This window comes from Xyrauchen texanus, chromosome 12 (genome assembly GCF_025860055.1).
Source record: "Xyrauchen texanus isolate HMW12.3.18 chromosome 12, RBS_HiC_50CHRs, whole genome shotgun sequence".
NCBI classification, from domain to species: domain Eukaryota; kingdom Metazoa; phylum Chordata; class Actinopteri; order Cypriniformes; family Catostomidae; genus Xyrauchen; species Xyrauchen texanus.
Window position 1 is genome coordinate 13,752,511 of NC_068287.1, and position 27,549 is coordinate 13,780,059.

General features: G+C 39.5%; 1 protein-coding gene across 1 annotated transcript in view; it reads left to right on the forward strand.

Annotated features, from left to right (window-relative positions):
- The window catches only part of LOC127652489 (collagen alpha-1(XI) chain-like), a 93,299-nt gene that overhangs the window by 46,106 nt on the left and 19,644 nt on the right, over positions 1 to 27,549 (forward strand). Inside the window, exons 12-46 of the mRNA XM_052138636.1 lie at positions 296 to 370; positions 658 to 741; positions 1,993 to 2,049; positions 2,203 to 2,256; positions 2,377 to 2,430; positions 3,171 to 3,224; positions 4,590 to 4,643; positions 4,825 to 4,878; positions 7,587 to 7,631; positions 8,830 to 8,883; positions 9,010 to 9,054; positions 11,992 to 12,045; positions 12,176 to 12,220; positions 12,587 to 12,640; positions 16,104 to 16,148; positions 16,929 to 16,982; positions 19,457 to 19,501; positions 19,717 to 19,770; positions 20,397 to 20,504; positions 20,592 to 20,645; positions 20,926 to 20,979; positions 21,089 to 21,133; positions 21,698 to 21,751; positions 23,073 to 23,117; positions 23,249 to 23,302; positions 23,378 to 23,431; positions 24,187 to 24,240; positions 24,374 to 24,481; positions 24,708 to 24,797; positions 24,974 to 25,027; positions 26,655 to 26,762; positions 26,857 to 26,964; positions 27,049 to 27,102; positions 27,218 to 27,271; positions 27,355 to 27,462. Coding sequence (XP_051994596.1) covers positions 296 to 370; positions 658 to 741; positions 1,993 to 2,049; positions 2,203 to 2,256; positions 2,377 to 2,430; positions 3,171 to 3,224; positions 4,590 to 4,643; positions 4,825 to 4,878; positions 7,587 to 7,631; positions 8,830 to 8,883; positions 9,010 to 9,054; positions 11,992 to 12,045; positions 12,176 to 12,220; positions 12,587 to 12,640; positions 16,104 to 16,148; positions 16,929 to 16,982; positions 19,457 to 19,501; positions 19,717 to 19,770; positions 20,397 to 20,504; positions 20,592 to 20,645; positions 20,926 to 20,979; positions 21,089 to 21,133; positions 21,698 to 21,751; positions 23,073 to 23,117; positions 23,249 to 23,302; positions 23,378 to 23,431; positions 24,187 to 24,240; positions 24,374 to 24,481; positions 24,708 to 24,797; positions 24,974 to 25,027; positions 26,655 to 26,762; positions 26,857 to 26,964; positions 27,049 to 27,102; positions 27,218 to 27,271; positions 27,355 to 27,462 — 2,187 coding nt within the window. The remainder of the gene's footprint in view (positions 1 to 295; positions 371 to 657; positions 742 to 1,992; positions 2,050 to 2,202; positions 2,257 to 2,376; positions 2,431 to 3,170; positions 3,225 to 4,589; positions 4,644 to 4,824; positions 4,879 to 7,586; positions 7,632 to 8,829; positions 8,884 to 9,009; positions 9,055 to 11,991; positions 12,046 to 12,175; positions 12,221 to 12,586; positions 12,641 to 16,103; positions 16,149 to 16,928; positions 16,983 to 19,456; positions 19,502 to 19,716; positions 19,771 to 20,396; positions 20,505 to 20,591; positions 20,646 to 20,925; positions 20,980 to 21,088; positions 21,134 to 21,697; positions 21,752 to 23,072; positions 23,118 to 23,248; positions 23,303 to 23,377; positions 23,432 to 24,186; positions 24,241 to 24,373; positions 24,482 to 24,707; positions 24,798 to 24,973; positions 25,028 to 26,654; positions 26,763 to 26,856; positions 26,965 to 27,048; positions 27,103 to 27,217; positions 27,272 to 27,354; positions 27,463 to 27,549) is intronic.

A 27,549-nucleotide genomic window follows, 5' to 3' on the forward strand; every position in this document is an offset into this window, starting at 1 on the left:
ATACTTAATTCACAATATTTTCTAAAAAAAAGCCTTAATATCTTATGACATTTTCCCTCTCATAAAATTCTTCTTATTTTAAGGATGTTTAGATAATATAGGTAAAAAATACTTATTAAGAAAATGTTTTTTCCCCAGTGTAGGCAATAGCCAGAGAATGACATACTTGATGGGAATGATGAAACAGTTGCTGTAGTTGTTTTGTATAATAAGCCTTACTTACTTCAAGTGCATGAATACCCATTTAGAAATACTCTAATAGTAAATTTTTAACAATTGTTTGTTATCCCACAAGGGACCAGAGGGACGTCCAGGCCTCCCTGGTGCTGATGGGATACCTGGTCCTGCAGGCACTTTGTTGATGTTACCCGTAAGATGACAATTGCTACATAAACACATTTAAACCACTTGAACACTCATTATTGAGACTTGTTTGCTAGAGGAAAATTATTTAAATTATACATTTGAAAACATGGGGCCTTGGTGACAATGACACAGTTTGGCCACATGGTGGAGCTGTGATATAATCAGACTTAATGGCATGCAGTATATCTCTATTAATTTGTGTACTAAACATTTTAAAAGCTCCCTATAATGGATATATATATATACTTAATTTAATGAATATTTAATGAAAAATCTCTCTTTCACTCTCAGTTCCATTATGGAGGAGACTCTCAGAAGGGGCCTGTGGTATCTGCTCAAGAGGCACAGGCTCAAGCCATATTGCAACAGACCAAAGTAAGACCTAAACTATCTCTGACACTTGAACTTAACTGACCTACATTTGTGCCCTTTATTCATTCAGCAGCGCTGTATAATCTTTGAGGTTTGCTAAGGCAAACGTCACTAATACTATTGCTCATACAGTACTTAAGAGATATAAACAGCTTGATATGTAACTTGTCCCACACCGTTTGTCCTACAGATATTAATGATGCCTAAATTGTCCAACTTGTTGAGGAGAGCTGTTCTATTAGTGATCAAACAGATGATAAATAAGGCAACAAATTCCATGGATTTACATTGAAAGAGTGACCAAGACATATCAAGGCACCAGAGTATTAAACTTAGGGTGGGATCTTTTGACTTGGGCCACCAAAAATGCTAGCACTATCGCTCTTGATGTGTGTAAATCCACTGTTGTTGTTTCCACATTCGTCTCCTGTTGTTTACTTGCAATTACATCTTCTAGTGCTTCTTCGTGACAGCAACTGCTCAAATGTGAGTGTTGTCACCTTGTGGACCCACTAATTATTTCAAACAATTCCAGGCGAATACACAAGAAAATCTCGGCATTTCCGTCTGACCGAAGTATACTTTGGGTTTTAGAAACCAAATAGCAACATCCCTGGCAACCACCAACAACTCCCTAGAATTGTCACAATGGATTTTGCATCATAAAGCACCTCTTACATTACCTTCAGATCATGTAAAAATCTAGTTACTGTGTAACACTGAACAGTACAATATTATTATTGCATACAAAGTGGCTGCCTATAATTTGTGCTCATCTTTAAAGGTGCACCCAGTAAGTTTTTGTTCTTGTCATGTTGGACTTACACTGACACCTAGTGGCCTGAATGCACCATCATTCAAACGCAATAGTTTTCAGTTACAGATGCCAATGTAAATATTCACAGTAAGCTATTATTAATTTAATCCATGAGTGAAAGTGTCAAATGACAGGGCTGTTACTGAGATTAAGCGAGTAGTATTCGGCTGGTCATGTGATTCTTATATGGCAGCCCCCATGAGTGGACCCTCTCCATGTAGAATAAATCAGCTTTTTATTAGATTACTGATGTGACTGGAATGTGAGTGGTCATGATTTTATACATACGTTTAGAATTACAATTCATTTCTTAAGAAGCACAGCTTTTTTAAAGAGGCAAAAATGATTATAGATGCCATTTTTGGGACTTTTTGGATATTAATAAAGTACAAATTCACACTCAGAATGAGGAGAAATCTTTTTTTCTTTGCTTGTAGCTATCACTGAAGGGCCCTCCAGGTCCATTAGGTCTCACAGGGAGGCCAGGCCCAATGGTAAGGAATCTTTTTTATTCAATTTCATTTCAGTCTTTTAACTTTTTTCAACACAACCTATGCACTCTGCTTCAAATTTCGAATTTTGGGATTATTGGCTTCAGTGAATAGTCTATGTCGATAAAACAATAAACATTGTATGTTTGTTTCCAGGGTCTTCCTGGTCCAAGTGGACTAAAAGGGGACAGTGGAGAGAGTGGGCATCTGGTGAAGATATTTCCTTTTATATTTTCTTTTTACTGTACATTCAGTAACCTTTAGAAACCCTCTCAGCCAATGTGAAGTGGACTCACCATCTCTATCACCATCTTAATCCTCTCTTTTAAGGGTCCACATGGGTTGCCAGGTCCTTCAGGTCTTAATGGAAAACCAGGGAAGAGGGTAAGATTGAACATCAAAACATTTTTACAACCAGTGGCACACACTGAATGTACTTTGATCCCCAATTTTCACTGTATCTTAACCAGATATAATGCGATTCCAGATTGCAGCGACAAGCAATCTGTCTGTCGCTAAACTGCTGTTTAACACAGCAGAATCACAGACAATCTGAACATATCTGATATTTAATTATCTATTATGAGAAGCTGGAATTTGGACCAATGCAAGTTCACAGTGGGCAGGGCAACACAGGACACCGCCGCGGAAATTAAAAACCAATTGTGTTACAAAATGTCCTTACGCTTGTCGCTGGTCACAACTGCCGCTGGTTAGAATAACAATTCTTATTACTGTAACATGGAAGACATACATCATTCACAGCTTTCATTGTGATTGCTGACTGTACAATTTCTAGTAGTTTATTAAAAATAGCTATAAAGCTTGTCAGAAATTATACTCATTTAGCCAGGCATTTGAGATGACATTCAGCAGTTTATGATAAGACTGAGCATTACAACCCTATTTTTGTACGGTGTAAAGACAATCAGTAGTATTGTATATCAGAGGTCTAGTGTGATCCATTTACCTGAAATAAATCGTCTTGAATATAAAATGATCTGGGTAATATGTAAACGGTATCGAAGTGCTGTGAAATTTTCTGTTCATGAATATTTCATAAGTAGTGCACAGCCATGCATATAATATGATATTAGAGTGGTGTTCTATGTTTGACCTTGCAGGGCCGGTCAGGGGCAGATGGAGGTCGAGGGGCTCCTGGAGAGACAGGAGGAAAGGTGAGTCACTATATAGTCCCATTAAAATAAGCTAATAAGGAATGTGACCGTATTTGACCATATGTATCAGCTGCCTCAGCAGCAGTATTACTATTGCTCATACTTAGGGTTAGAGATTTGTAAAAATATTTCAAGTGATAGTTACCCAAAAACATTTACTCACCTTCATGTCATCCCAGATGTGTATGACTTTCTTTCTTCTGCAGAACACAAACAAATAATTTTTAGAAGAATATTTTAGCTCTGTAGGTCCATACAATGCAAGTGAATGGTGACCAGAATTTTTAAGAAAACAAATTCACATAAAGGCAGCATAAAAGTAATACATCCATGTCTTCAGAAGTGATATGATAGGTGTGGGTGAGAAACAGAACAATATTTAAGTTTTAAGTAAATTAAGTTTTTTTTCTTTTTACTGTAAATCTCCATTTTCACTTTCACACTTTTTTGTTGTAAACAAGGATTGAAATATTGATCTGTTTCTCACCCAAAGTGATTGCATCGCTTCTGAAGACATATATTAAACCAGTGGAGTCTCATAAAAAATGTTTTCTAAGAATCACTCAGAACGCCATAGCAACCACATAGTAACACCCTGGCAACCCACTACAGTACAAGGATAGTTCACCCAAAAAATGTATTCTGTTATCATTTACTGACCCAGGTTGTTCCATACAGTACCTGTATGACTTTCTTTCTTCTGAGAAGGACAAAATGGAGATTTTTGACAGAATTTGACCTTTTTCCAAAGAGTGAAAGTTATTTGTGATTGAGGCTGTCAGCCTCAAACATTCTTCCTTATGTGTTTCACGAAAGAAAGAAAGTCATATGGGTTTGGAACAACATGAGGGTGAACAAATGATGACAGAATTTACATTTTTTGGGTGAACTATCTTTTTGAATGTGAACACGTAGAATTTAATTCTACTATTTTCAGTCATTGAAGGAACAGTTTTCTATTGAGGGTTGTGTTGTATTGTGTACACTGACAATAGTGAGCTTTCAGTCCTGTCCAGCTGTGGGACCTGTCACTAAGTAAATCATGCAGAGCTATTTAGCACAACAGGAGTGTGTTTGATGAGAAAGCACGAGGTCCTCCCGTGTCTCTCCAAATCCCAGAACCGGATGCGGGCTGAGAGTCAGAGCAGATGGGAAGGTTCCTCTGAGATGGCCTGTCAAACTCTGCCACATGCCAAACACACCTCTGCCCCATAGTCACTGCTTGCATCTGTGTGTTCGAAGCAAAGCAAATGACTTCGAGGAAGGGCCTGAGTTAAGTTTAGTTAATGAAGTGGACTGGGGGAGAGTGTGTTTGAAAAGGGTGTTTTGTCAATCTTAGATCATGGATCTTTGTCTCTTTTGCAGGGTGACAGGGGCTTTGATGGACTACCTGGTGTTCCAGGGAACAAAGGACACAGAGTGAGTAGAGAACACAGAACTGCTTAATCAAATTACACAGTCTGTTTACTGCGTGGTTGGTATTGGCTCATTTAGATGTGTATAAACGCTCTGCTTTGACTTTAATAGGCTCTCTGATCTAATTTAGACTTTATATTTTGCGCTGTATCTCATATGTAATTCTCATCTGAACATTTCTCAGGGAGACAGAGGAAAACCAGGAGCCCATGGTCCAGCTGGAGAGACTGGTGACAAGGTAATTCAGACCCTGCTGAAAAAGACCAGAATAAATAATCACCAGCAAATCTTGTGCAGTATACAAGCTCTAAACCAGCACATACCAGCATGGAAATTCACACTGGCCTACGTTAGTCTTTTCAGCAGGGGATTCCACTTTTCTTTTTTGTTCTTCAGAGCTTGGTGCAACCCCCAAAATTAGTCTTTTATCAGATTACTATTAATCTTTTTAATGATCCCCTGCACTGCCCCAGGTGTGTACTTCGCATGCAAGAGACAAGCTGTGCACTGAGTGGGATGTTCAATTTATGCAGAGTTCAAAATGTATGCAGCAGTGATTCACATTGATCACAGCTTTCGAGAATGAGAGCGAATGGGAATATTTTTGCATATATAACTCTTCTGACATCCTGCCTCACACACTAAAGACTGACTCTCGGATAATAAACCTACCTGCCTTGTTGCCTAGTCAGTGAATTGGACAATTTCTACTGGCTTGTAAGGACCCATAACGTCATCTCTAATGATCTAGAGCAAATTCAAGTGATTCAATATTTAATGACTACAATGCTTATTTCTCAGTAAAAAAATTAATCACACGTTGGGAAAATTGGACTGTTTTCACAGACTTTAATGATGCTTTTCTGCCTTATTTTGCAGCGTAAATTAAGGAAACTTTTTTTTCAATTTTGAAATGATTTATAATATATTTATAACATAACTTTTATGTTACCTTACGCACACATTAATAATAAAAAAAAAGGTCAACACAGCTGCGAAGGGTTTTCAAATACAGCTGATGAAGGAGTAAGAGGAAAAAATTAATAAATATATATATATATTCATTATTAATCATTTGGGTTACACTTTACCATAAGTTGTCATTCATTAACATTAGTTAATGCATTAGGTATTGTGAACCAACAATGAAAATATATTTTTTACAGCATTTGTTTATCTTTATTAATGTTAGTTAATAAAAATACAATTGTTCGTTGTTAGTTCATAGTGCATTAACTAATGATAACAAATTCAACTTTTGAATGTTGAAATTAATATTAACGAAGCTAGGGTTGTGCCGATAGACGATTATAATAGGTATCGACGATAGTAAGAGATATCACCAATTGCTGATGCCTTTGACAATATCAAGATGATATTTGGCTTCTTTTCCCTTTAATGTATTATTATTATTAGGCTATTATTATTATCAAATTAATATTACAATTAATTTGCCCTGCCATATTTTCACATTGACATCACCACATATAACCGACACTTGCGACACCGACACACGCGTCTGAGGATTATAAAAATGAAACACTGAAAATGTTTTAAAAACAGACTACAAAACTACATCCTGCATCAAAATTAAATTGCAAGGTGATAGACTTATATTCACAAATTATGTCAAGAGTGCTTGTTATAAAAGTGACACATCATTCTTGCACAGTTGTTGTTTGAGCCATGGCAAAAACGGCATTGTCGTTTGTCAGCATTTCGTTTTCTTTGCATAGCACATTAACATAAAATTGTAATGATGCTACAACTAATAATACTAATAACAATACAATAACAAACTGCTGTTATTATTATATGATTAAAAATGTATATAACCATCCATACCTCTGTGGTTCTACGGGATGAATGTCATTTCGAGACATTTTGCCTCCAGTTTCCAATTCTACAAAATATAATGGACTGTCACAGACATGTAGGGGGTCGTGTTTATGCTGCATGTCTGTGGTCAAAGCGACAAAGTCAGCCACTTTCAAATCTTTAGTGATGCTCTCCCTCGTTTTATTGTACAGATCGGGATAGCAGTGTTGGGGAAGTACTTGCGCCCCGGCAGCTAGTACTGTTTGTCAAAGGTTTGGAGTAGTTCTCTAAAACTTGTCTTCTCAACTGTATAATAGGATACCATCTCCTTCGTGATATACTTGGAGACAGCTGCTGTGCACTGGGCCCACCTTTCATTGTTTCGTTTGTACTTTTTGCAAAAGCTCCGATGATAGATGGCTGACTCCGGCCACAGCTTCTCTTGTTGCTAGCTTAGCAACATCAGCAGGGTGGTTGGCACGCAAATGTACACATAGGTTTGTGGTTTGAGACTCCTTCACCGGCACAACTCGCGTACAATGTTTGCAAATTGCCTGTGTGATATCTATGGGCTCACCTTTTTTCGTCTGGTTTAAAACCTAAATATTGCCAAATAGGTGACGTGACATTTTTCTTTATCACCAACTCCATCTTTGTTTTGCAAAATGATGGACAAAGATAAATGAGCAAATAAGTAAATAATTGCCCCTCCCCTCCAGGCAATAATATTGTGTTTTGACGATCTCACAGGCTGACGATAGGACGATCTGACTATGGAGAAGATCGCACAACACTAAACCAATCTATTATATGCTATTGAACTATACCCCACTTTAATTTACTTTCGCATTCCAAAACCCAGAAATGTGAAAAAGGTTCATTAAAAATTGACATTTATGAAGTAATTTACTTTCAACTACTCCGTCAGACACCATTTTATTCTTTCCAACAACCAACCGCTGAACCACATGAAGGCATCTGATTAATCATGATGTTACACAAATATTTGATTCGGATGTGCCTTGGTGCCTTTCTACCTATGTATACTGCTTGTGAAGGCAGCAATTTTAAGGTTTCGAACACAACTAGTGCAAGTTCTGGAATGGTGATTGACATTTTCTATTCCAGGGTTCAGATGGACCTGTTGGACCAAGAGGACAACCAGGAGAATCTGTGAGTGACACGACCCAACACAGATAGACAAACACACATATACACACATTCTGGTCATTGACACCCCAGGGGCAGCCTTGTGTCCCTGCTTGGCACAGCCTGATTAACGGTGGCTCAATCTCCATTTAAGTCTCGGCAGGTGAGTTGTGATCCATTGGGGCCCGGGCTGTTTAAATGGATCACCCAGAGCAGTGAGGGACTTAGCACAGAGTGAGCGCTTTTACAGAGCGTTGCCCACAGAGCTCAGAGAGGAGAGAGAGAAATAAACGTGGGGATGGATAGATGAGCTGGGAGATTGGTGAAGGAAAGAGATGAAATCCTGGCCTGCATGATTATGTTTCCATATCAATCACTTCCCTGGAGATCACAGATGTGTCTCTAGAACAGGTGGCTTGGCCGGCGTACAAAGACCAAGGCTGACAAAAACAAAACACACACGGCAACCGTGCAAACACACACATACATACTAGAGCAGTGGTGCTCAACTGGTGAGTTGTGACCCCAAAGAAATGATGTAGGGTAGGGAATAAACAATGGTAAATGCAAGTAATTAAGTAACTAACCATATATTCTTGCATAGTTACAGTAGGATAGCAAAATAAATAAGCTCATCATTTTTTAAAAGGGAGGAGAAGAAGATTTTTATACTGTATCTTTTGTTGTTGCTGTCAAAGACTGTGCTTCCAGTCTACAGTATTTTGGTACAAATTAATTTGTCATTTGATAGAAGCTAGACAAATTAGGCATTAATAATGGGTTCATGGGTAAAAATGCACCTCTACTGTTGTTTTTGCTCGTACAACATTTTTAATTTTCTTATTCAGCCTATGTTGTGTTAATTATATTGCATATTATTAGATCTATGCTGTACATGGTTATATTAATACGTTTCGATGTTTGATTTTGAGGACAAATTTTGTTTACTATAATAAACAACTATGGTACTGGAGTTGCCACTTTTTTGGGTCGTGAAAATTTGGGTCGTGAATGAAAATCTGTTGAAAAGTGGATGTATTTACATCAGGGCACACTAATACAGGTGTATAGATGTACACAAACACCCTCATACACATACCAACACCAACAAATTTCCATAACTCTCATAACACCTGTAGTGTACCACCTGTATACTGCTATTCAATCATTAACAAACTTAACCTTGATTAGGTTAATGGGAGTTTATGATTTTTCTTTACAGGGGCCAAGAGGACTTGTGGGGACAAAAGGGCCACCTGGTCCACCTGGGCAGCAGGTAAGACAATTGCCCATCAATCACATTTATGTAATGGTTAGTTTGAATGCACAACATGCATAGAGGTGCCATGCTGTTATTGACAGTTTTGACTTTGTCTAACAGAACCTTTTGTTTTGCTTCTAGGGAATTCAAGGTGTGGATGGTGTTCAAGGCGCAAAAGGCAACTTGGTGGGTCAACTATGAGGTTTTCCATCCATATATTACACAATGTCTGCAGACAAATATATTCCAAAAAGAGCATGGGGGGTTTAGTGAGGTTATTTAAAACAACACGTCAGACGTTGCCAGATATTACCACTGAGAAATAATCCATTGAGGGTCTGTAGCACTAGCCGACAGGGTAACACATTTCTTAAGAACTATGGAATTACCCTAAGCAAATTAAATCTGTATCTATTCAACTGACATGATATGATCAATAATAATAATAATAATAATAATAATAATAATAATATGTTTATTTTAAATAGTGCCTTTCTACAAACTCAAGGTCACTTTACAAGTAGCAAAAAACAAAAAAAAAAACTGGAGAACAGATCAATTAAGAGTCAGAATGACATAGCTCAAAGAGATATGTTTTGAGGTGGGTTTTGAAATCATGTATGGTGATGAGGTCATGGAGGGATTGTGGGGTAGAGTTCCATAATGTTGGAGCAGTAGTGCTAAAATCACTGCCACCCAGTGATTTTAGATTGTAACATGGTATGAGTAGTAAACCTGAGTCGGAAGAGTGAGAGAGATGGTGTGTAGGGATGAATAAGATCTGTGAATTAAGGAGGGGAAAGACCATGTATAGCATTAAATGTTGTGAGGAGTAATTTATACTGAATATGGTAAGAGACAGGTAGCCAGTGCAGTCTACATAAAATGGGGCATCGTGAGATGATTTCTTGGAATAAGTGAGAACCCGAACTGCAGAATTGTATTGCAGTTTATTGATTATTTTTATGGGGAGCCCAGAAAAGATGCCGTTACATTAGTTGAGTCGTGAAGTGATGAAAGCATAAACAAGAGACTTTGCATCTTTTATATTGAGAATAGGGCGTAGTCTGGCAATATTACAGAGGTGAAAGAAAGCTTTTGTGAGAGAAGAGATGTGAGGGAGGAAGGAAAGTGAAGAATCAAAAATAATGCAGAGGTTTCTGACTGAAGAGGAGGGTCTGACCAGGACACCATCAATATCAACTGACTGATCAGAGTAGTGAGATGTAAGATTTGTGGAACCAACTAAAAGTACACCAGTTTTGCAGATAAGGAGTTTATGGGTAAGGGGGCAGTGGGTTTTGAACTTAGATAAAGATGTGTGCCATCAGCATAACAGTGAAAGTTGAGTCCGTGCTGGCGGATGATGTGACCCAGAGGAAGCATATAAGTGATGAAGAGCAGTGGACCAAGAACAGAACCCTGAGGGACTCCTTGAGAAACAGGCGCTGTAGTAGATTTTGACCGACGAATAGAGATGTAGTGTTGACGTTCAGAGAGATAAGAATTGAACCAGGATAGTACAGCACTAGAAATGCCAATAGCAGAGTGGCGAGAAATTAGTAGGCTGTGTGAGATAGTGCCAAATGCAGAACTGAGATCTAAGAGAACAAGAATGGTGAGGGCACCAGAGTGTGTGGCCATTAAAAGATCATCAATGACTCTAATGAGTGCAGTCTCTGTGCTATGGAGTGGACGGAAACCAGATTGAAACACTCATAGAGATTGTGTTAGGCCAGATACGGTTGTAGCTGAGACCACTTTTTCCATCAGTTTGGACAGAAAAGGGAGATGTAAAATAAGCCGGTAATTTTTTAAGGTCTGAAGGGTCTAGCCTGGGCTTTTTTAAAACTGGGGTAACAGCTGCAGTTTTTAGTTCTAGAGGGACAATACCAGTACTAAAAAGTCTGTTGATGAGGAGGGAGACAGGCACCAAAATAGAAGACAGACAATGTTTAAGCAGGGTGGTGCGGGCCGGGTCTAACTGACAGGAAGTAGAATTCGATTTCTTGATTAACTCCGTAATTGCAGTCAGAAAATGTGCGAATCATGAGGTCAGTGAGGAAATCCTGTGGTGCGTCTGGAGAGACAATAGGAAGGAAAAGTTTGTATAGTGAATTCATTTTATTTTGAAAGAAGTGAAGAATTGACTGACAGAGCTTAGCAGAATCCGAAATAACAGACACAGGTGGGTTGGTGAGTTTGTTAACAATGGAAAATAATGTTTTGGGTCTGGAAGAGGTATTATTGATAATGGAAGAAAAATATGCAGAGCGTGCATCAATTAATGCAGATTTGTATGTCTGGATAAGGTCATTGTAGGCAGATGAGTGAACAGTTAAGCCAGTTTTCTTAAAGAGACGCTCAAGGCGGCATCCTGCAGCTTTCAGAGTGCAAAGTTCAAGTGTAAACTAGGGAGACGAGTGAGTGAAGGGGACAAGTTTACTTTCAAGTGGGGCATGTAAATCAAGGGCATTAGAAATGGATGTATTGGATCTAGTGAGGATGTCAGTGGGACAAGTAAATTCAGTAATATCTGTAAGGTATGAGGTTTGTACTGATGCTAAAAAGGATAGAGGATCAATAGATTTAAAGTTGCGGTAGGTTAATGGATTTCATAACCTGGGGAGAAGGGTTTCACAACTTAGTTCAATAAATGAATGCTCAGACATTCCAATCTGAGAGCTGAACACAGAGCATTACTTAAATCAGCAGTACAGACTAGGTCTAGAGTGTGGCCACGAGAGTGTGTAGGGAAGTCAACATGCTGTACTAAATTGTAATTTGAGCTCATGGGCAGAAGCGCAGTCAGTACATGTATGTTGGAATCATCAAGTAACAATATCATACAAGTCAATGATTTTTGTATGTAAGCTGCTGCGATAGACAGTAGCTTGACCACCACCTCTGGAAATCAGGTGAGGTTTAGCCAGGTAATTATATCCAGGGGGAGTTAGCAGGTTCATGTGAAGAAAAGAAAAATATGAAATGACCCAATATGTCCATTTTACTCATAATAAAATCACTTCCAAACTTCCAAACTAAATTAGGAACATAAACCTTTACAAAATAATGATTATCATCAGGCAAAAATAATGACTCTCATTCTTTACCATTTCATAGGGGCCGTCAGGTGAACCTGGCCCTCTGGGTCAACAGGGGAACCCAGGCATGCAGGTACATACATCCTCTTTCACACCAAATCTGCTTAATGAAGCATACCAGCTAAACAAATGTACATTGTCACATTCTCTTTATCTAACAGATATTTATCACATACCCCTGATAAAATGTTTGTTCTTTCAAGGGCTTCCCTGGTCCGCAGGGGCCTATTGGCCTGCCAGGAGAGAAGGTAAGCAGGAATATTTCAGTATTACAGCACTGACCTGTGAGTATCAGAGAAAAAGTGCTGAGTATAGTTGAGTAAATGTCCTACTCTGTGTGCTTTTATTTAGATCTCCATTGGAAGCTAACATATAATCAATAGTAAAGATACACACACACACACACACACACACACACACACACACACACACACTGATACAGATGGATAGACACATATTTTCTCAAATGTTCCTGAGGATATTAAAGATTATGGATATTGATTGCAGTTAACAAGCTGGGCATGCTTGGTCTAAGAGGGTTTGTTTTGTGTCTTGGATCAGTGGGAGTTCACTATTGATCTGATGATGTGTGTGTGTTTTCTGTTTCCAAACAGGGCCCTCAAGGGAAAACTGGAATGCTGGGATTTCCCGGGATTGATGGTCCTCCAGTAAGTATTGTTCTCAAAACAATGGATTTATTTAGAATACCATACCACTCTTATAGCAAACCCTAATATAAAAACCTTATAGGAAATTGCAGAAGGAACCCATTGTGAATTAGCCTTCCGGGGTCGCCTACTTTACAAATAGATGTCATGGCTGAACAGCTCTTCTAAACATGCTCATTATAAGGTCACGTGACATAAATGTAGCATACTACTGTTAGAAATATTTATGGTTTTATAATGCATACTATTTCGAATACTATTTAAATAAATATTAGGCAGTATTCAGTGTATATAATTGCAATAATTTCCCCCTCGATTTGATTTTCAGGGGCCTTTTTTCTTGTTACTGTTCATATAAAAGAGAGAGACAGAGAGAGAGATTCTTTATCGGCACGAGACGTTGTGTCAATGTAGTGGCACTAGGGGTCGCCCTTGGGAGCCCCAAAACACCTCAGATCTTTGAGAAAAGGACAATGAAAATTGGCGAGTGGAATTTGCGTGCCACTCCCCCGGACATACGGGTATAAAAGGAGAAGGAATGCCCACTCTCATTCAGGTTTTGTGCTGAGGAGCCGAGACAAGGTCCCGACCATTTCAGTGGCTAGTACAGCATTGTGGGAAGAGGGACACTACGTCTCGTTCCCTCCATCAGGGAACGGAGGTTATGACAGTAACCGAGACGTTTCCCTTCTGTCACTCACTTGACGTTGTGTCAATGTAGTGACACTAGGGGTCCCTATAGAAAAATGCCACAACAGCTGAACCGTGTTACGTGAACTACTGATGCAGGTGCAAGCAAGCTGCTGTGTGCGTAATAGCAGGTGCATCATGCCAGCCGTGGCCTTTTCTCTTCACAGAGTATTAGATTTGGCTGAGGCCATCTAACGCTATTTACACATCAGGGAAAGTGTTCTTTTCCTTTCCTATTCTTTTAAAAAGTCTTTCAGAAAAAACCCTGCGGAGACCACATCCTTCCCAAAAGGGGAGGTCAACATGTGGCAATTCGACACATGGGCTCACCAGCCGCACATTGAAGAGGTGCAGTGGTAGGTCCTGCCTCGAATGGGAGGAGCTCTACAAACACAGTGACTGGGGCAGGCCCAAGGGAGAAACAGGTCTACTGACATGGAGACCATACTGTGGAAAATGCATCACAGTGAGTTACCGGAGTAATCAGCACCTGTGGAGCACTTATCCCAGTACAGGGCATATTAGTACCCATAGTGGGTCTGGCTGCGAACAGGGTCTGTGCAAGTAGGCTCACTGGGGGGAACGCATATTTGCAGAGCCCTCGGGGCCAGCTGTGTGCCAGTGCATCTGTGCCAAGGGGGGCTCCTGTCATTGCATACCAGAGTGGGCAGTGGGAGGATTTCTGGGAAGCGAACAGGTCTACCTGTGCTTTGCTAAATCGACTCCAAATCAGCTGGACCACCTGGGGGTGGATTCTCCATTCTCTGCTGAGTGTCGCCTGCCACGACAGCACATCCGCTGTGGTGTTGATGCTGTCCAGGATGTGAGTGGCCCGCAGCGACCTCAGCTGCTGCTGACTACAGAGGAGATGGCGGGCAAGTTGCGACATGCAAGGAGAACATACGCCACCTTGCCGATTTATATACGCTACTGTCGCTGTGTTGTCGGACCAGACCAACACATGCTTGCCCCAGATCAATGGCAATAGCCTCCGCAAGGCGAGCAGTACAGCCAGCAACTCTTGGCAGTTGATGTGCCAACACAGCCATGGTCCTGTCCAGGAACCAGCGGCTGTGTGCCCGTTGCACACGGCGCCCCAGCCCGAATTGGAGGCCTCTGAGGTGACCACAATGCATCTGGACACCTGCTGTATGGGAATTCCTGTCCGTAGAAATCAAGGTCTGTCCAAGGGCTGAATAAGTGGTGGCAGAGGGGCACAACAGCCATGCGATGTGTGCCGTGGTGCCATGCCCATCTCGGGACTCGAGTCTGAAACCAGTGTTGAAGTGGTCTCTAATGCATCAACCTGAGTGGCGTGACTGCTGCCGAGGATGCCATATGCTGTCCTGCACCTGAATGAGTTCAGGCAGTTCAGCACTGACTGCGCACGCTTGCTTGTGAGGCGTGCAATCAGCGACACTGAGTCTAACTCCATGCCGAGAAAAGAGATGCTCTGAACCGGGGAGAGTTGCTATTTTTCCAGTTGACCCAAAGCCCTAGACGGCTGAGGTGCTTGAGTGCCAGGTCCCTGTGTGCACACAGCCACTCTCGAGAGTGTGCTAGAATCAGCCAGTCATCGATGTAGTTGAGTGTGCGAATGCCCACTTCCCTTAATGGGGCAAGATCTTCCTCTGCGACTTTCAAGAAGACGCGATGGGACAGGGACAGGCCGAAGGGGAGGACCTTGTACTGATACGCCAGTATCCGTCGAAATTCCACTCACCAATTTTCATTGGCCTTTTCTCAAAGATCTGAGGTGTTTTGGGGCTCCTAAGAGCGACCCCTAGTGTCACTACATCGACACACGTCGAGTGAGTGACAGAAATGGAACAATAATTTCAAATCAAATACTTCTATTATAATTTTCTATTATTATGTTTTGCCATTTCTTGGGATAAAATGGGTCATTTCAAATATTATTTTTAGTCATAATGCATTTGTTTTTTACATTTGTGAGCCTAAAAAGAAAATTATTAGACTTCTGTTTTGTTTATCCTTACAAATTTTAACCATGGTTTCACTACAGTAACTATAGTTTAACCATGGGATCTAATTAAACAATAGTTACCACACAATTAACCATGGTTGCAACAAAAATATTACTGTAGTAAAACCATGGTTTCAGCCCAAAAATAAAAACATGTTTACTACAATATTATGTTTTTAAACCCATGGTTAACTATTTTTTTTTATGACTTAACAATTATTACACACAAACTCATAATAAGAAATGTCACCATTAGATATGTTGTTATTTTATCTTGAATTTAGTCCAGAAGAAGCTGTTTCTCTGATTTTCTATCATTACGTCTACAAGACACTGATCCCTCTTGTTTGAATGAGCCTTGTGACGATGCAGGAACATGTCTCCTTGTGTCTTTTTGCATTTATACATGTTAAGATAAGTAGAAGAAGAAATAGTTCCTATCCTGCACAAGTGTTTGCTAATATAGCCTAATCAATGAATATTTTGGTGAGATCGATATTTTTGATACAACATCAGTATCAGAAGTATTGATACTTCAGGATCGATCTGCCCATCCTTAGTGGAAATACACTATTTGTGACTCATGCTAAAACCGCAAATGGTCACAAAACATTTTTACAGCACAATTTATTAGTCCAGCTCATGCACACTGAAAAAGCGATGTTACAGAGTCCTTAGACCAGATCTGGCCTTTCATGCTTGCTCATTAGCTTTCTCACAGAAACAGGATGTCCCATAATCAGCCTGTTGTCATGCTAACACCTGCTTATTCTGTTCAATTCACAGGGTCATCCTGGAAGAGAGGGACCCTCTGGGGAAAAGGGACACCAGGTGTGTTACAATTAAACATACTCGGCTAATCTACTGACCTGAATAAGCTGTAAAATTTGAAGAGGAAATACAGAGTGCCAAGAGTCTACATGCGGCAGGGCACAGAAAAGCAGCCCTCTGTTTGTAGTCCCCTCTGTCTCCCTCCAGCCTTTTGTTACAGCCGCTCCAGCTGCAGTAGCTGAATTATCACCATTCACAAAGCATAACGGCAAGCTTTTATGCGTGCAAGCTATCACAGTAATTGCGTATTTGAATCAAACTATTGCCATTGTGTGGTCACTGTTTCATTTTCATGGCCGAATGCACACGTTACGTGATTATCACGGAGCATTCGTGAAAATGTATTGTCGTCTGCACACATGGACCGTAATAGTTCAATCACAGATGAATGGCAGGGCATTGTTAGTGCAATACTTCCCTTCACTGTATGTACACTTATGTGACATTGAGTGCGTTTTCATGCATGATTTTACTCCAATTAGCCATTATGCATTATAATCTGACAGTGTGTAAGGTCATGTAAACGCCTTAAACAATGTTCATTTACTAAGGAAAGGTCATAAATGTTTAATAGATTTTGGCCCATTACGCAGATTGTAAACACCATTCTGGTGGCTTCCATGTGTGATTGTGTACATTGTGATGGCAAAATCCAAATAATTTCAAATGTCATGTAAACATTTTTTGCATTGTCTTTTTTTAGAATAAGCAGATTTTTGTGCAGATTCGGTGTATTGTTGTGCATGTAAACACGCTTATTGTCTTTTTTCTTGTATTCAGGGTTTATTGGGAGCACAGGGGCCTGTTGGATATCCTGGGCCTCGTGGAGTGAAGGTGAGAGTGATTTAAGTTCACAAGTTGTCTGGTTAGCTCCAAAGACTCTCAAAGACATTTGGTCTTGAGCAACAGACTTTTTGATTGACAGTCTGACTGTGGGTAAACGGCAGTTGACGGGCTAAGGTAGATCACTTTAATTCTCCATGAAAAAAACCTTGACAGGACGAAGAGCTCATGATGGACAGTAGCAACAGACAAAAAGAAAGAAAAGGAAGTGAGTGAAGGTTTGTGATGCCTTTCAGAAAGTGGTCAAAGTGTATAAAAATGACTTATTGTTTGTCGAATTTGGAAAATCTACTAGCACATAATTTACTATGATGGTCTAATCCAGATTATTATCATCTACATCATGTCGATATTCTGTCCAGTGAACGGAAAGTTACTTCAAAATCGTTGCTTCCCAAGCTAACAATGACTCATAATTTAAAGTAGTCGCACTACAGTCAAGCTACTCTTCTAAAAGTATTGGCGTGTTAATTATGATTGAATCATCTACGTCTCACTGTGACCCTATGTGCAACAGAACAAAATGTTGCTTGGTCCTGCGGCAATTTCTTGATTGTTGTTGTGTGTTTCCATTGTTATCATCTACTGTGTCAATCCATCGCATTGAGGGTTTCCCTCGTTTTCGCTGACCCTCGACTTTACCAAATATGATGTACTTTTCTAGTGATTTGCCTTTCCTGATGACCTGTCTTAAGTATGAAAGTCGAAGTCTTGCATCCTAGTTTCTTCTTGGACTGATTTGTTTGTTTTTCTGGCAGTCCACGGTATCTTCAGTATTCTTTGCCAACACCAACTTTGAAGTCCAACTTTTGCAAGTGTATGAGGCAACTGAAAAGACCTTGACTTCGGTTAGATGCACCTTCGTCTTCAGTGACGTCTTTTGGTTTTGAAAACTTTTGCAGCACATTTACCTAATTCAATATCCATTTGATTTCTTGACTGCTGCTTCCATGAACAATGATTGTTGAACCAAGTACAATGAAATCACTGATGACTTACATTTTTCTCCATTTACCATGATGTTGTTTATTGGTCCAGTTGTGAGGATTTTCGTCATCTTCACATTCAGGAATAGTTCATACAGGAGGAGGTAGTCTTTGATCTTCATCAGTTAGTGTTTCAAGTCGTCTTCATTTTCGGCAAACAAGGTTGTGTCGTCTGCGTATCACAGGTTGCTTATGAGTCTTCCTCCAATCTGTTGTTCTTCATATAGTCCAGCTTCTCTGATTATTTGTTCAGCATACAGTTTGAATAAGTATGGTGAGAGGATACAGACCTGCTGCAAACCTTTTCCAATTTTAAAGGATCCCCTTGCTCTAGCCGAACATAGCATGAGCACAATTAAGTTTTCTAGAATTCCCATTCTTCGTAATGTTATCCATTATTTGTTATGATCCACACAGTCAAAAGTATTTGCATAGTCAATAAAACGGCAATGATATCCCTTGTTTCACATCCTCATCTGATATTTTCCTCGATGTAAGGCTGCTGTCGCTGTTCAATCATCTTAAGCAAAATTCTGCTAGCGTGCAATATAACATCTACAAGTTATTTATAAAATGTAGCTAACTACATCAAAGCTTTTTAAGAGGATAAAGCTTTTGAACTGTGTATCGCAATAAAAAGAGCCCTTACAAAAATAGAGATTTCTGCTTAATACTTGCTGCAAATTCGCCTATCATTATTTTCACATGCAACTGAGCTTTGCGGCAAACTCTTCATTGTCGCCAAATGCTTGCTGCAGGTTCACCACTAATGGTGTAGAGCAGCAAACTTCTGTTAAAACTTCTAATTATTCAGTATTTGTGAGGATCTAAGATAAGATGACAGCATTACATTTAAACAGATACATTTATGATAAATACAATTAATTGTAAAATACTTGACAGAACCTTAATTTAACTGTAAAACATTGCGAAAGGGCAAACATCTTTTTTTAATATGGTTAATTTGCATGAGCCATCTGTACAAATCCATTTAATATGCACAAACAAATTAAAATGAATCAGACTTTCCATAACTATATATGAAAGAGAATTCGATCAGCTGGAAAGATGCATGTGCAATACAATGCAACAAAAAAATGGGATGTTGCGTTTTGTCACGTTACAACATTACATGTTAAAAAGTAGTTTGTTGTTTGAAAAGCTACACTATTTTACACTATACTATATTTTGTGACAGCTGAGGTAATGTTGAGCTACTGATTTAGTAGCATTGTTACTTTCAGTTACTCCCCAACACTGATTCTGTCATCCTGTTGTTCATATTTATTGCGATGTGTCTTTCCTTCAGCATTTTTCAAGGCGTGACTTTTATTACTTTATTCAGTCTGTGCTAGAGCTCATTGCAAGAGATCAATATCTGAGAATCTGTTTTTAAGGTGAACATTCCCTCCCTGAGGTTTGGAGATTGTGTGGAGATCCTCACGGCACACACTAATACATTTTGTTCTTTTCTAACAGGGCACAGATGGGGTGAGGGGACTGAAGGGTAGCAAAGGCGAAAAGGTGAGAGAAAAGTATTTTTCTCCTGTTCAAGTCAACACGTTCACTTATCAGAGTGGGGATAAGGCAAGGTGCCTACTCATAGTGACATCAAAAGATGATTTTCTATAATGTCTCTAGTGTTTCATGTTTGCAGCCATAGACTGCTTTACAACTGTGTTGAGTAATTGGAAGAAGAGTGTTTTTCTGTCTTATTGAATCCCTTTTGTCTGTAACAGGGCGAAGATGGTTTCCCAGGGTCCAAGGGTGACATGGGCATCAAAGGAGACAGAGTGAGTCTTTAATGGCCCATTGAGACTGAAACTATTATTAGTGATGATTGCTAGGGCAAACTATTAATATTGCTCTTACTTTTTCAAAACCTCTAACCCTTAAAAGTTTTTTAACTTTAAAGCATAACTCATCATGTACCATTTGTGTTACTGGCACAAAATATACTTCAAATTGTGCGGCTTGTTGTGGAGAGGTGTGCTATTACTTTTCTAAGTGATCAGATTTATGATTTATGCCCGATGGATGACAAAACTGGGAAAATAACCCATTAAAAAAGGAAACAAACCATATCATAGACAACTGGGGGTTGGCTCTTTTGATTTGGGGCAGTAAGCAACTGGCAATTGACTTCCTAAAACACCCTAGCAATGACCTAGCAACCACCCAGATCATCCAAACAACCCAGAACATAATAACCCAGAATACCCAGAACATAATAACAACTAAATAGCAATGGCCTAGCAACATCGTAGGAACTGGCAACCGCCCAAAAACCACCCTAGAAACACCCACACCTAATCATTGTGGCAAGCACGTTTATCATCTTCAGAAAAATTAAAATCTAGTTTTATTGATGACATTTATATTTAATAGTAACTTTGTGTGTGTATGTGTCTGTGTTAAGGGCGCTAACGGGGCTCCTGGAAATCATGGTGAAGATGGCCCAGAGGGCCCGAAGGGTCAGTCAGGTCCCTTGGGAGAGTCTGGATCTGCAGGCATTGTTGGAGAAAAGGTAACTGCCGTTTTTTCAGTACCACTGGGTATTCTTTGTATTCCAATAATCTTTGTTTTTCTTAATGCCTCCTTATTTTATTTTCAGGGCAAACTTGGTGTTCCAGGATTGCCTGGATATCCAGGCAGACAGGGCTCCAAGGTAAAGCGTAGTAAAAATAACAATAAGATGATTTTTACTTTACAGTCTGAGAGCTGTTGGTCTCAGTCATGGATCATTAAAATTTGAAAATTACATTTTAACTGAGAATGATTAATTGCCATTTAGTGGCTGTTTCATTAATAGCTTATCTGAGGCTACAATTAATATTTGGCTTACTTATGTTAATGGGACTTCAGAGGTTAATTTGTGGTTAATTAAATGTAGTGGTTGATTAATGACTGGAATGTGATAATTGATTAACCTTTGTGTTGCTCCACAGGGATCGGTGGGCTTTCTCGGAATAGCTGGGTTGGCAGGAGAGAAAGGGAAGAGGGTGAGGGGCCTGTGTCTAGTACACTGTCCAAGGGATTACACACACCCTGCTGAATGAATGTGTGTGTGTGTGTGTGTGTCTCCTCATGTTTTATATTCTATATTTACAGGGTCCTGCTGGGCAGCCTGGTCTAGATGGTGAACGTGGTCCAAATGTAAGTGTTCAAGACAAATTTCACCCAAAAAATGTACATTCTTTCATCATGTACTCACCCTCACGTAGTTTCAAACCCATATGACTTTCTTTCTTCTGTGTAACACAAAAGTGTTAGACAGAATGACAGCATCAGTCACTATTTAGTTTCATAGTTTGGAAAAAGATGCAATGAAAGAGAATGATGACTGAGTCTGAAATTCGGCCTAACATCTCCTTATGTATGTCATATGAGTTTGGAACAACATTGAGTAAACTGTGGCATTATTAAAATTTTTGTGTGAATTAGTGTTTAAAATTGCGTTTACAGTTTTCAGAAAAATTAACTAACAAAATGGCTTACTTATAGTTGTCTCTGCATTTTAATCTCGAAAAGAACAGAAAAACAGAAAACGTCACATACTTTAGCTTTAAATGTTGTAGTTAAATGTTGTTTTACTACATGCATTAATGATTAATGGGTGGACAGCCAATAATAATACATGAACAATCATTTTAATTATACATTCCTTATACAAGTGTGTTGCAAATAGCCAATATGCGAGTCCTGTTGTTCTACCTGCAGGGTTCACGTGGAGGAAGAGGAGGACGAGGGCCGACAGGGAAGCCTGGAGCCAAGGTGAGAATTTTTTGGTGTACTTATTAATGTTTTCTTGCCATTCCAGTAAGAAAGAAAAATCACAAAACTCTTTAATAGCTCAATTGTTTCTCCTGAAATGCAATGACATTAAATGTAGAACAAATGGAGAGGTCTGCTTAAGTAACTGTTTTCTCAGATGTTGCTCCAGAAAAAAAATGACCCTAGTAATTTTATGGGGCTTTTCCACTGCACGGTACAGCTCGACTCGGCTCTGCTCACTTTTTGGGGGTTTTCCACTGTGGATACCTGGTACCTTGTACTTTTTTTAGTACCACCTCGGTCGAGGTTCCAAGCGAGCCGAGCCGATACTAAATGTGACATCAAAACCCTGCAGGTCACTGATTGGTCAGAGAGAATTGTCACTACCAGCATCTCTGGATTTGCGACACGGGACATCAACCCGATAGTTTTAAAGTTAGCAACAGCGATAGCAGTATCATTTGTTCACGCGACTTTCTAATTGCAAAAAGAAATGGCTGTGTGCAAAACCACGCCGTGATCAATAAACGAGGTGCAGACGTAACTCTATATTCTGCTTGAAAGCTTCACTTTATTTAGTTGACCAGCTACTGGAAGCTTGCTTCTAAAACAACCAGGTAATTTTAACTGTCACACTTGTGTAAATTCACCATACAACAACTGCTTTATGCAGCACAATGAGCTAGTAGCTAACAGTTAGCAGTCGTGTTATTGTTCATGGTCAGTAATGTTTGTGTCGCGTTTAAGATGATGTCATGGCAGTAGAGGTGCCGTAACAATGACGATCAGCCTATAATCCCACCCACGCTGAGGTGGCACTAAACTGCAGTGGAAAAGCAAGCTCAGAAAAGTAAAGTGAGCAGAGTCGAGTCGAACCGTAACGTGCAGTGGAAAAGTGCCATTACTTGTGTCTCCTGTAGAGTTTCAGAATGGATCTGAACAATTTCACAAACTGTGCGTATATTTGTCAAGAGATCAAAATCTGCTATGAAAAGTCAGAAATTTCAATTTGTACTAAAACAGACCAACTAATCTGAGCTACTATATGCCATCCATGTTCATTTTAAGGCTCTATACTCTTACTGTATGCCAACAATTGTCTCATTTATGTCCATCTCCTAAGGAATTTTAGAAGATGCATCTGAGACAATATTGATACTAAACATTCTCCTGAGTTTGGAAAGAGTGACCTCTGAGCAATAGAATTTCCTCCTGATTTTGTAGTAATGAGGTCAAAATGTCTAGACTATAGTATCATTGAGATTAGGAATGTGTTTAAATTCATATCAATTTGACGTTCATTTCTCTCAATTATGTTCAGGGCTCTGCTGGTCATGATGGCCCTCAAGGTGCCACAGGAGACAGAGTATGTGTTATCTATTACAATTCCCCCATATTACATGGTCAATCGACCAGTCTAATGTGAGATTTCACATTGCAATTCATTGTTGGAGATAAGTTAATAACAGTGTGTCCTTTTTCTGCACTGCGTTTCAGGGTCCTCAAGGGCCACAAGGACGAAATGGAGAGGCGGGACCAAAGGGACCCAATGTAAGTGACCCCTATTTCCAAAAGAAATCTCTTTGTGAGACTGAGAGAGAAGGACAATTTGTTCTTTCTTTTCAGGGCCCTGCAGGAAAGGATGGGGTGCCAGGTCATCCAGGCCAGCGCGGGGAGCCGGTGAGTCTGTCTTCTCAATATAATAGCGGTCGATAGGAACTCCTTTTATAATAGACTTAAAATAGCGCCAATCATAAAATTGGTCCATGTGGCTAGTGCATTATATTACATAGTCTTCTGAAGGCAAATTATAGGTTTTGGTGAGAAACAGCACAAATTGTATGATTTTTCAGCTAAAATATTGACGTATGTTGCGCATTCATTACCACTATGAGAGAAGCTCGTTCACAGTGGGTTGCTTGTTCACGTGAGCACTGGCACCGTTTTTTGTGCCATACAATGCACGCTACAGATAATATCCTACAGATTTATCATGTTTATTGTTCAATGCATAATTTATACTATTTACAGGTATTTGTAGAACAGGTGCTAAAAATGGGTACTATCCAACTGGCAGTTCTGTAAATGAGTTCATATTAATGAGAGATAAATAACTCATCCGTTATTTACACGCATTGTAGAGAGTTGAGCATATAGTTAAAGATAAACCTTGGGATTTAAGAATCAATATCGTGATTGTTCAAGTGAAGATCACGATGCATTGGAAAATCTATATTTTTTCTCAGTCTTAATCTTGCGTAAACTTGCGAGCCATTGTAAACAAGCATCTAGAATTGCCATTAGTAGATGCACTGACTAGCAAGTTTGAAAGCAGCTAAAAAGCTATTTAATTACACTGCAAGCTACAGGATCAATTAGTTTTGCTTCAGAAAGATGTTTTTGTTTTGCACTTACATTTATGCTTTCTCATGTAGGGATTTCAAGGTAAGACCGGTCCCCCCGGGCCTGCTGGAGTGGTTGGACCACAGGTGAGTCGATCATAAAGGCTTGAATTAGCAATGCCTTCCTGCTTCACCGTCTTCGTTCAATTCCATGAAACTATGCAACATTTATGAATGTGTTTGATCTGAGCCAATAAATCCATCTTGTCTCCCATCTCAGGGAAACAATGGGGAAACTGGTTCCATTGGTGACAGAGGACATCCAGGTGCCCCAGGACCCCCTGGAGAGCAAGGTCTGCCAGGGTCTGCAGGAAAAGAGGGAACCAAGGTTATCTATCAGCATCAGAATCATCATCATAACCTTTATAATTATGAAACACACCAAACACATTCATTTAGTAACACTGCTCATTATGCTCCATATGTTTCTGCTCATTCAATATGAATAAAGCACCCAGCATGGCTCAGTGCCTATAAAGGGTGATGGATGACTCCTAATGAGTGAGCGAGTTGTGGAAACAGAGATCCATCTTTCTGTGTTCTCTCGTCCCCAGGGAGATCCAGGCCCTGCCGGGCTGCCAGGCAAGAGTGGCCCTGCTGGGTATCGTGGATTTAGAGGAGAAAGAGGCTTACCTGGCACTCCGGTAACACACCTCAGCTCATCTGACTCAGTACTCTGAGAAAATATCTTATTATATGCCCCACTGTGATCAATGCTGTCTTTACATAGCTAAGTGTTTCAGTATGAAAGCAAACTTTGTTGTTGTAGGGTTTTGACAAATTTTCTAATGCCCCTTTTCTAATGTTTCTGGTTTAATAGGGTTCTGCTGGTCTGAAAGGTGGGGAGGGCCCTCTTGGAGTTGCAGGACCAATTGTAAGCACTTTTTTTGCAATTATATTTCATTTGTAAATGTGAATATACATTCACATTTGTTTTTCTATATACATTTTTTTTTTTTTTTACATTAGGCCTTATTAATGAAACACGTGCAGAACAAATTTCTGTGTAAATAGTTAGTAAAGCAAATTTTACATAAATTATCCATTGAATTGAATGGGGCAATTTAAGAATGGACTTATGAATGATTTCACACAAATTTGTTCTGCTTGTGTTTCACAAGGCCCATTTTTATTATCTCATTCACACACTGAGAATTGTTAACAGTTATTTTATCACCCCACACTGAGTACCTTTTCTAGAGGAAAATAAATCATAAATACAAAATGAGAACGTGAATAAAAGAAAAAACAATGCTAAGGAAACAAGGACGTAAATGAATAAATTGCATATGTATATATATATATATATTATATACAAATACATACAAAATGTCTCCACTTTACAATAAGGTTTTATTTGTTAACCTACATTAGTTAACATGAACTAACAATAAATAATAATTCTTTATTCAATTCTTTATTTAATGTTTGTTTAATTTAATTAACTTGATTAATTTCTAATTTCTACAACTACTCTTATTTTTTGTATTAAAGTTTTTATAAATGAACATTATTAATGATCAATAGTATTTACATAAATTAAAATTAACCAATATTAATAAGTGCTGTAAAAAACATTAATCATGGGTAGTCCATGAAACGCATTAACTAATTTTAACATATAGAACCTTCATTGTTAAATGTTTACATACAAAACAATGTATAATTAAAATGATTTATGTTGATGAGAAACTGGTTTAACTATCCTATTGCAAGGGGCATTTTTGACCCGGGAGAGGTAAAGAATACAGTATAAATACAGCAACGTTTTTGGTACTGGAACCAAACATGGTGACTTTGTCAAGAACATCAAAACAAACTTAAAAATTAAAATGTATTCTTGTATGAAACTGTTTAAGAGGAATAACAATGTGAAACATATGTTCCTTCCATTGTCTTAACGGGTTAATTTTGACCCGTATGGGAATAGCCAGCTGTGACCTTTCAACTTCGGACTTTCTGGATGTTATACAGCTTTAAATATTTTTTTGTAATTTATGATTCAAATATGACCAAAAAGATATTTCACTTTTTCACAAATTTAGCCCCTAGCCCCATACTGTTCTCTAGCTTCGCCATCTGCTTCACTGGGTACTGCATCTTTCCCACAAGTTGCATAATTTCCTCTCAAACAGGGTTTATGCACACATGCACATAACCACACACAGTTTTATCTGACTGTTTTGAACAGGTAATATATATCGTAAATAAGTTTACTAACATGATTTTATATGATAGGTTACAATGGGGTAAAGACCCCCCCAAATGTAATAGACCTATTGAATATAATTTTCTGATAAAATATTGTATGGCAGAAACTATTATGACTAGACTATTGTGGCACCTCCCTAAACCCCAGTATCACTGTACAGGTGTAGGCGATTTTTCATCTTCCTACCCCTGCAACTGTCTCCACCTTTATATTATCTGCAAGTGCAGTGAATTGGTGTTACGTAATATAGTTCACCTAACAAAAGTGTTACATTTGTCTATCTTCACAGGGTGCCATGGGAGAGAGAGGGCCTTCTGGATCTGCAGGTGCGATTGGGCAGCCAGGTCGTGTAGGAGGCGTCGGCCCTGCTGGCCCAATGGGAGAAAAGGGCGAGCCAGTGAGAGTCAATAAGATATTGTACTCTGAATTGAGAAGCTGTACTGCTGTGTTGGCTTCTAGAGTAATTTCCAATTATCTGTGTTCCTCTGCAGGGTGAGAAAGGTCCTATTGGCCCTGCTGGGCGAGATGGAGAACAAGGGCCTCTGGGTTTACCTGGGCCTGCAGGGTCACCTGGTCCACCTGGAGAGGATGGAGATAAGGTACAGTCTCGTCTACTTTCTCAGCAGTTCTGAGAGTGCACATGATCATGTTAGGTGTTATTTATGGGTTTGAATATTTTTAAGGGTGAGACAGGAGGACCAGGGCAGAAAGGCGGCAAAGGAGACAAGGGAGAGGCGGTGAGTTTGTCTTCACACTGTATCTTTTCATAACCAATGAATACTGCATGAACTTTCATTCAGTATTCAATATTCAGAGGTCTATAACAATGTATCTCTGTTTCTTATCTCGCAGGGGCCTTCAGGGCCACTCGGGAGCCAAGGACCAGCCGGACATCCTGGATTACCGGTATGGCATGTGTGAACAAAGTTGTTTGGAATTCTGTGTGTGTAATGTTTGTGTATACAGTCTCTTACTGATGTTTCTTTCAGGGTCTGGATGGAGAGCCTGGGCCCCGAGGACAACAGGGGATGTTTGGGCCGAAAGGAGATGAAGGAGCACAAGGTTTTAAGGGGGGGACTGGACCAAGCGGGTTGCAGGTACACAGACACACCACATCCGTTTATATGCCAGACTATCTTCCCATAATGTGGCTCTACCATTAAGGGTCAAAGAATGACCCAATA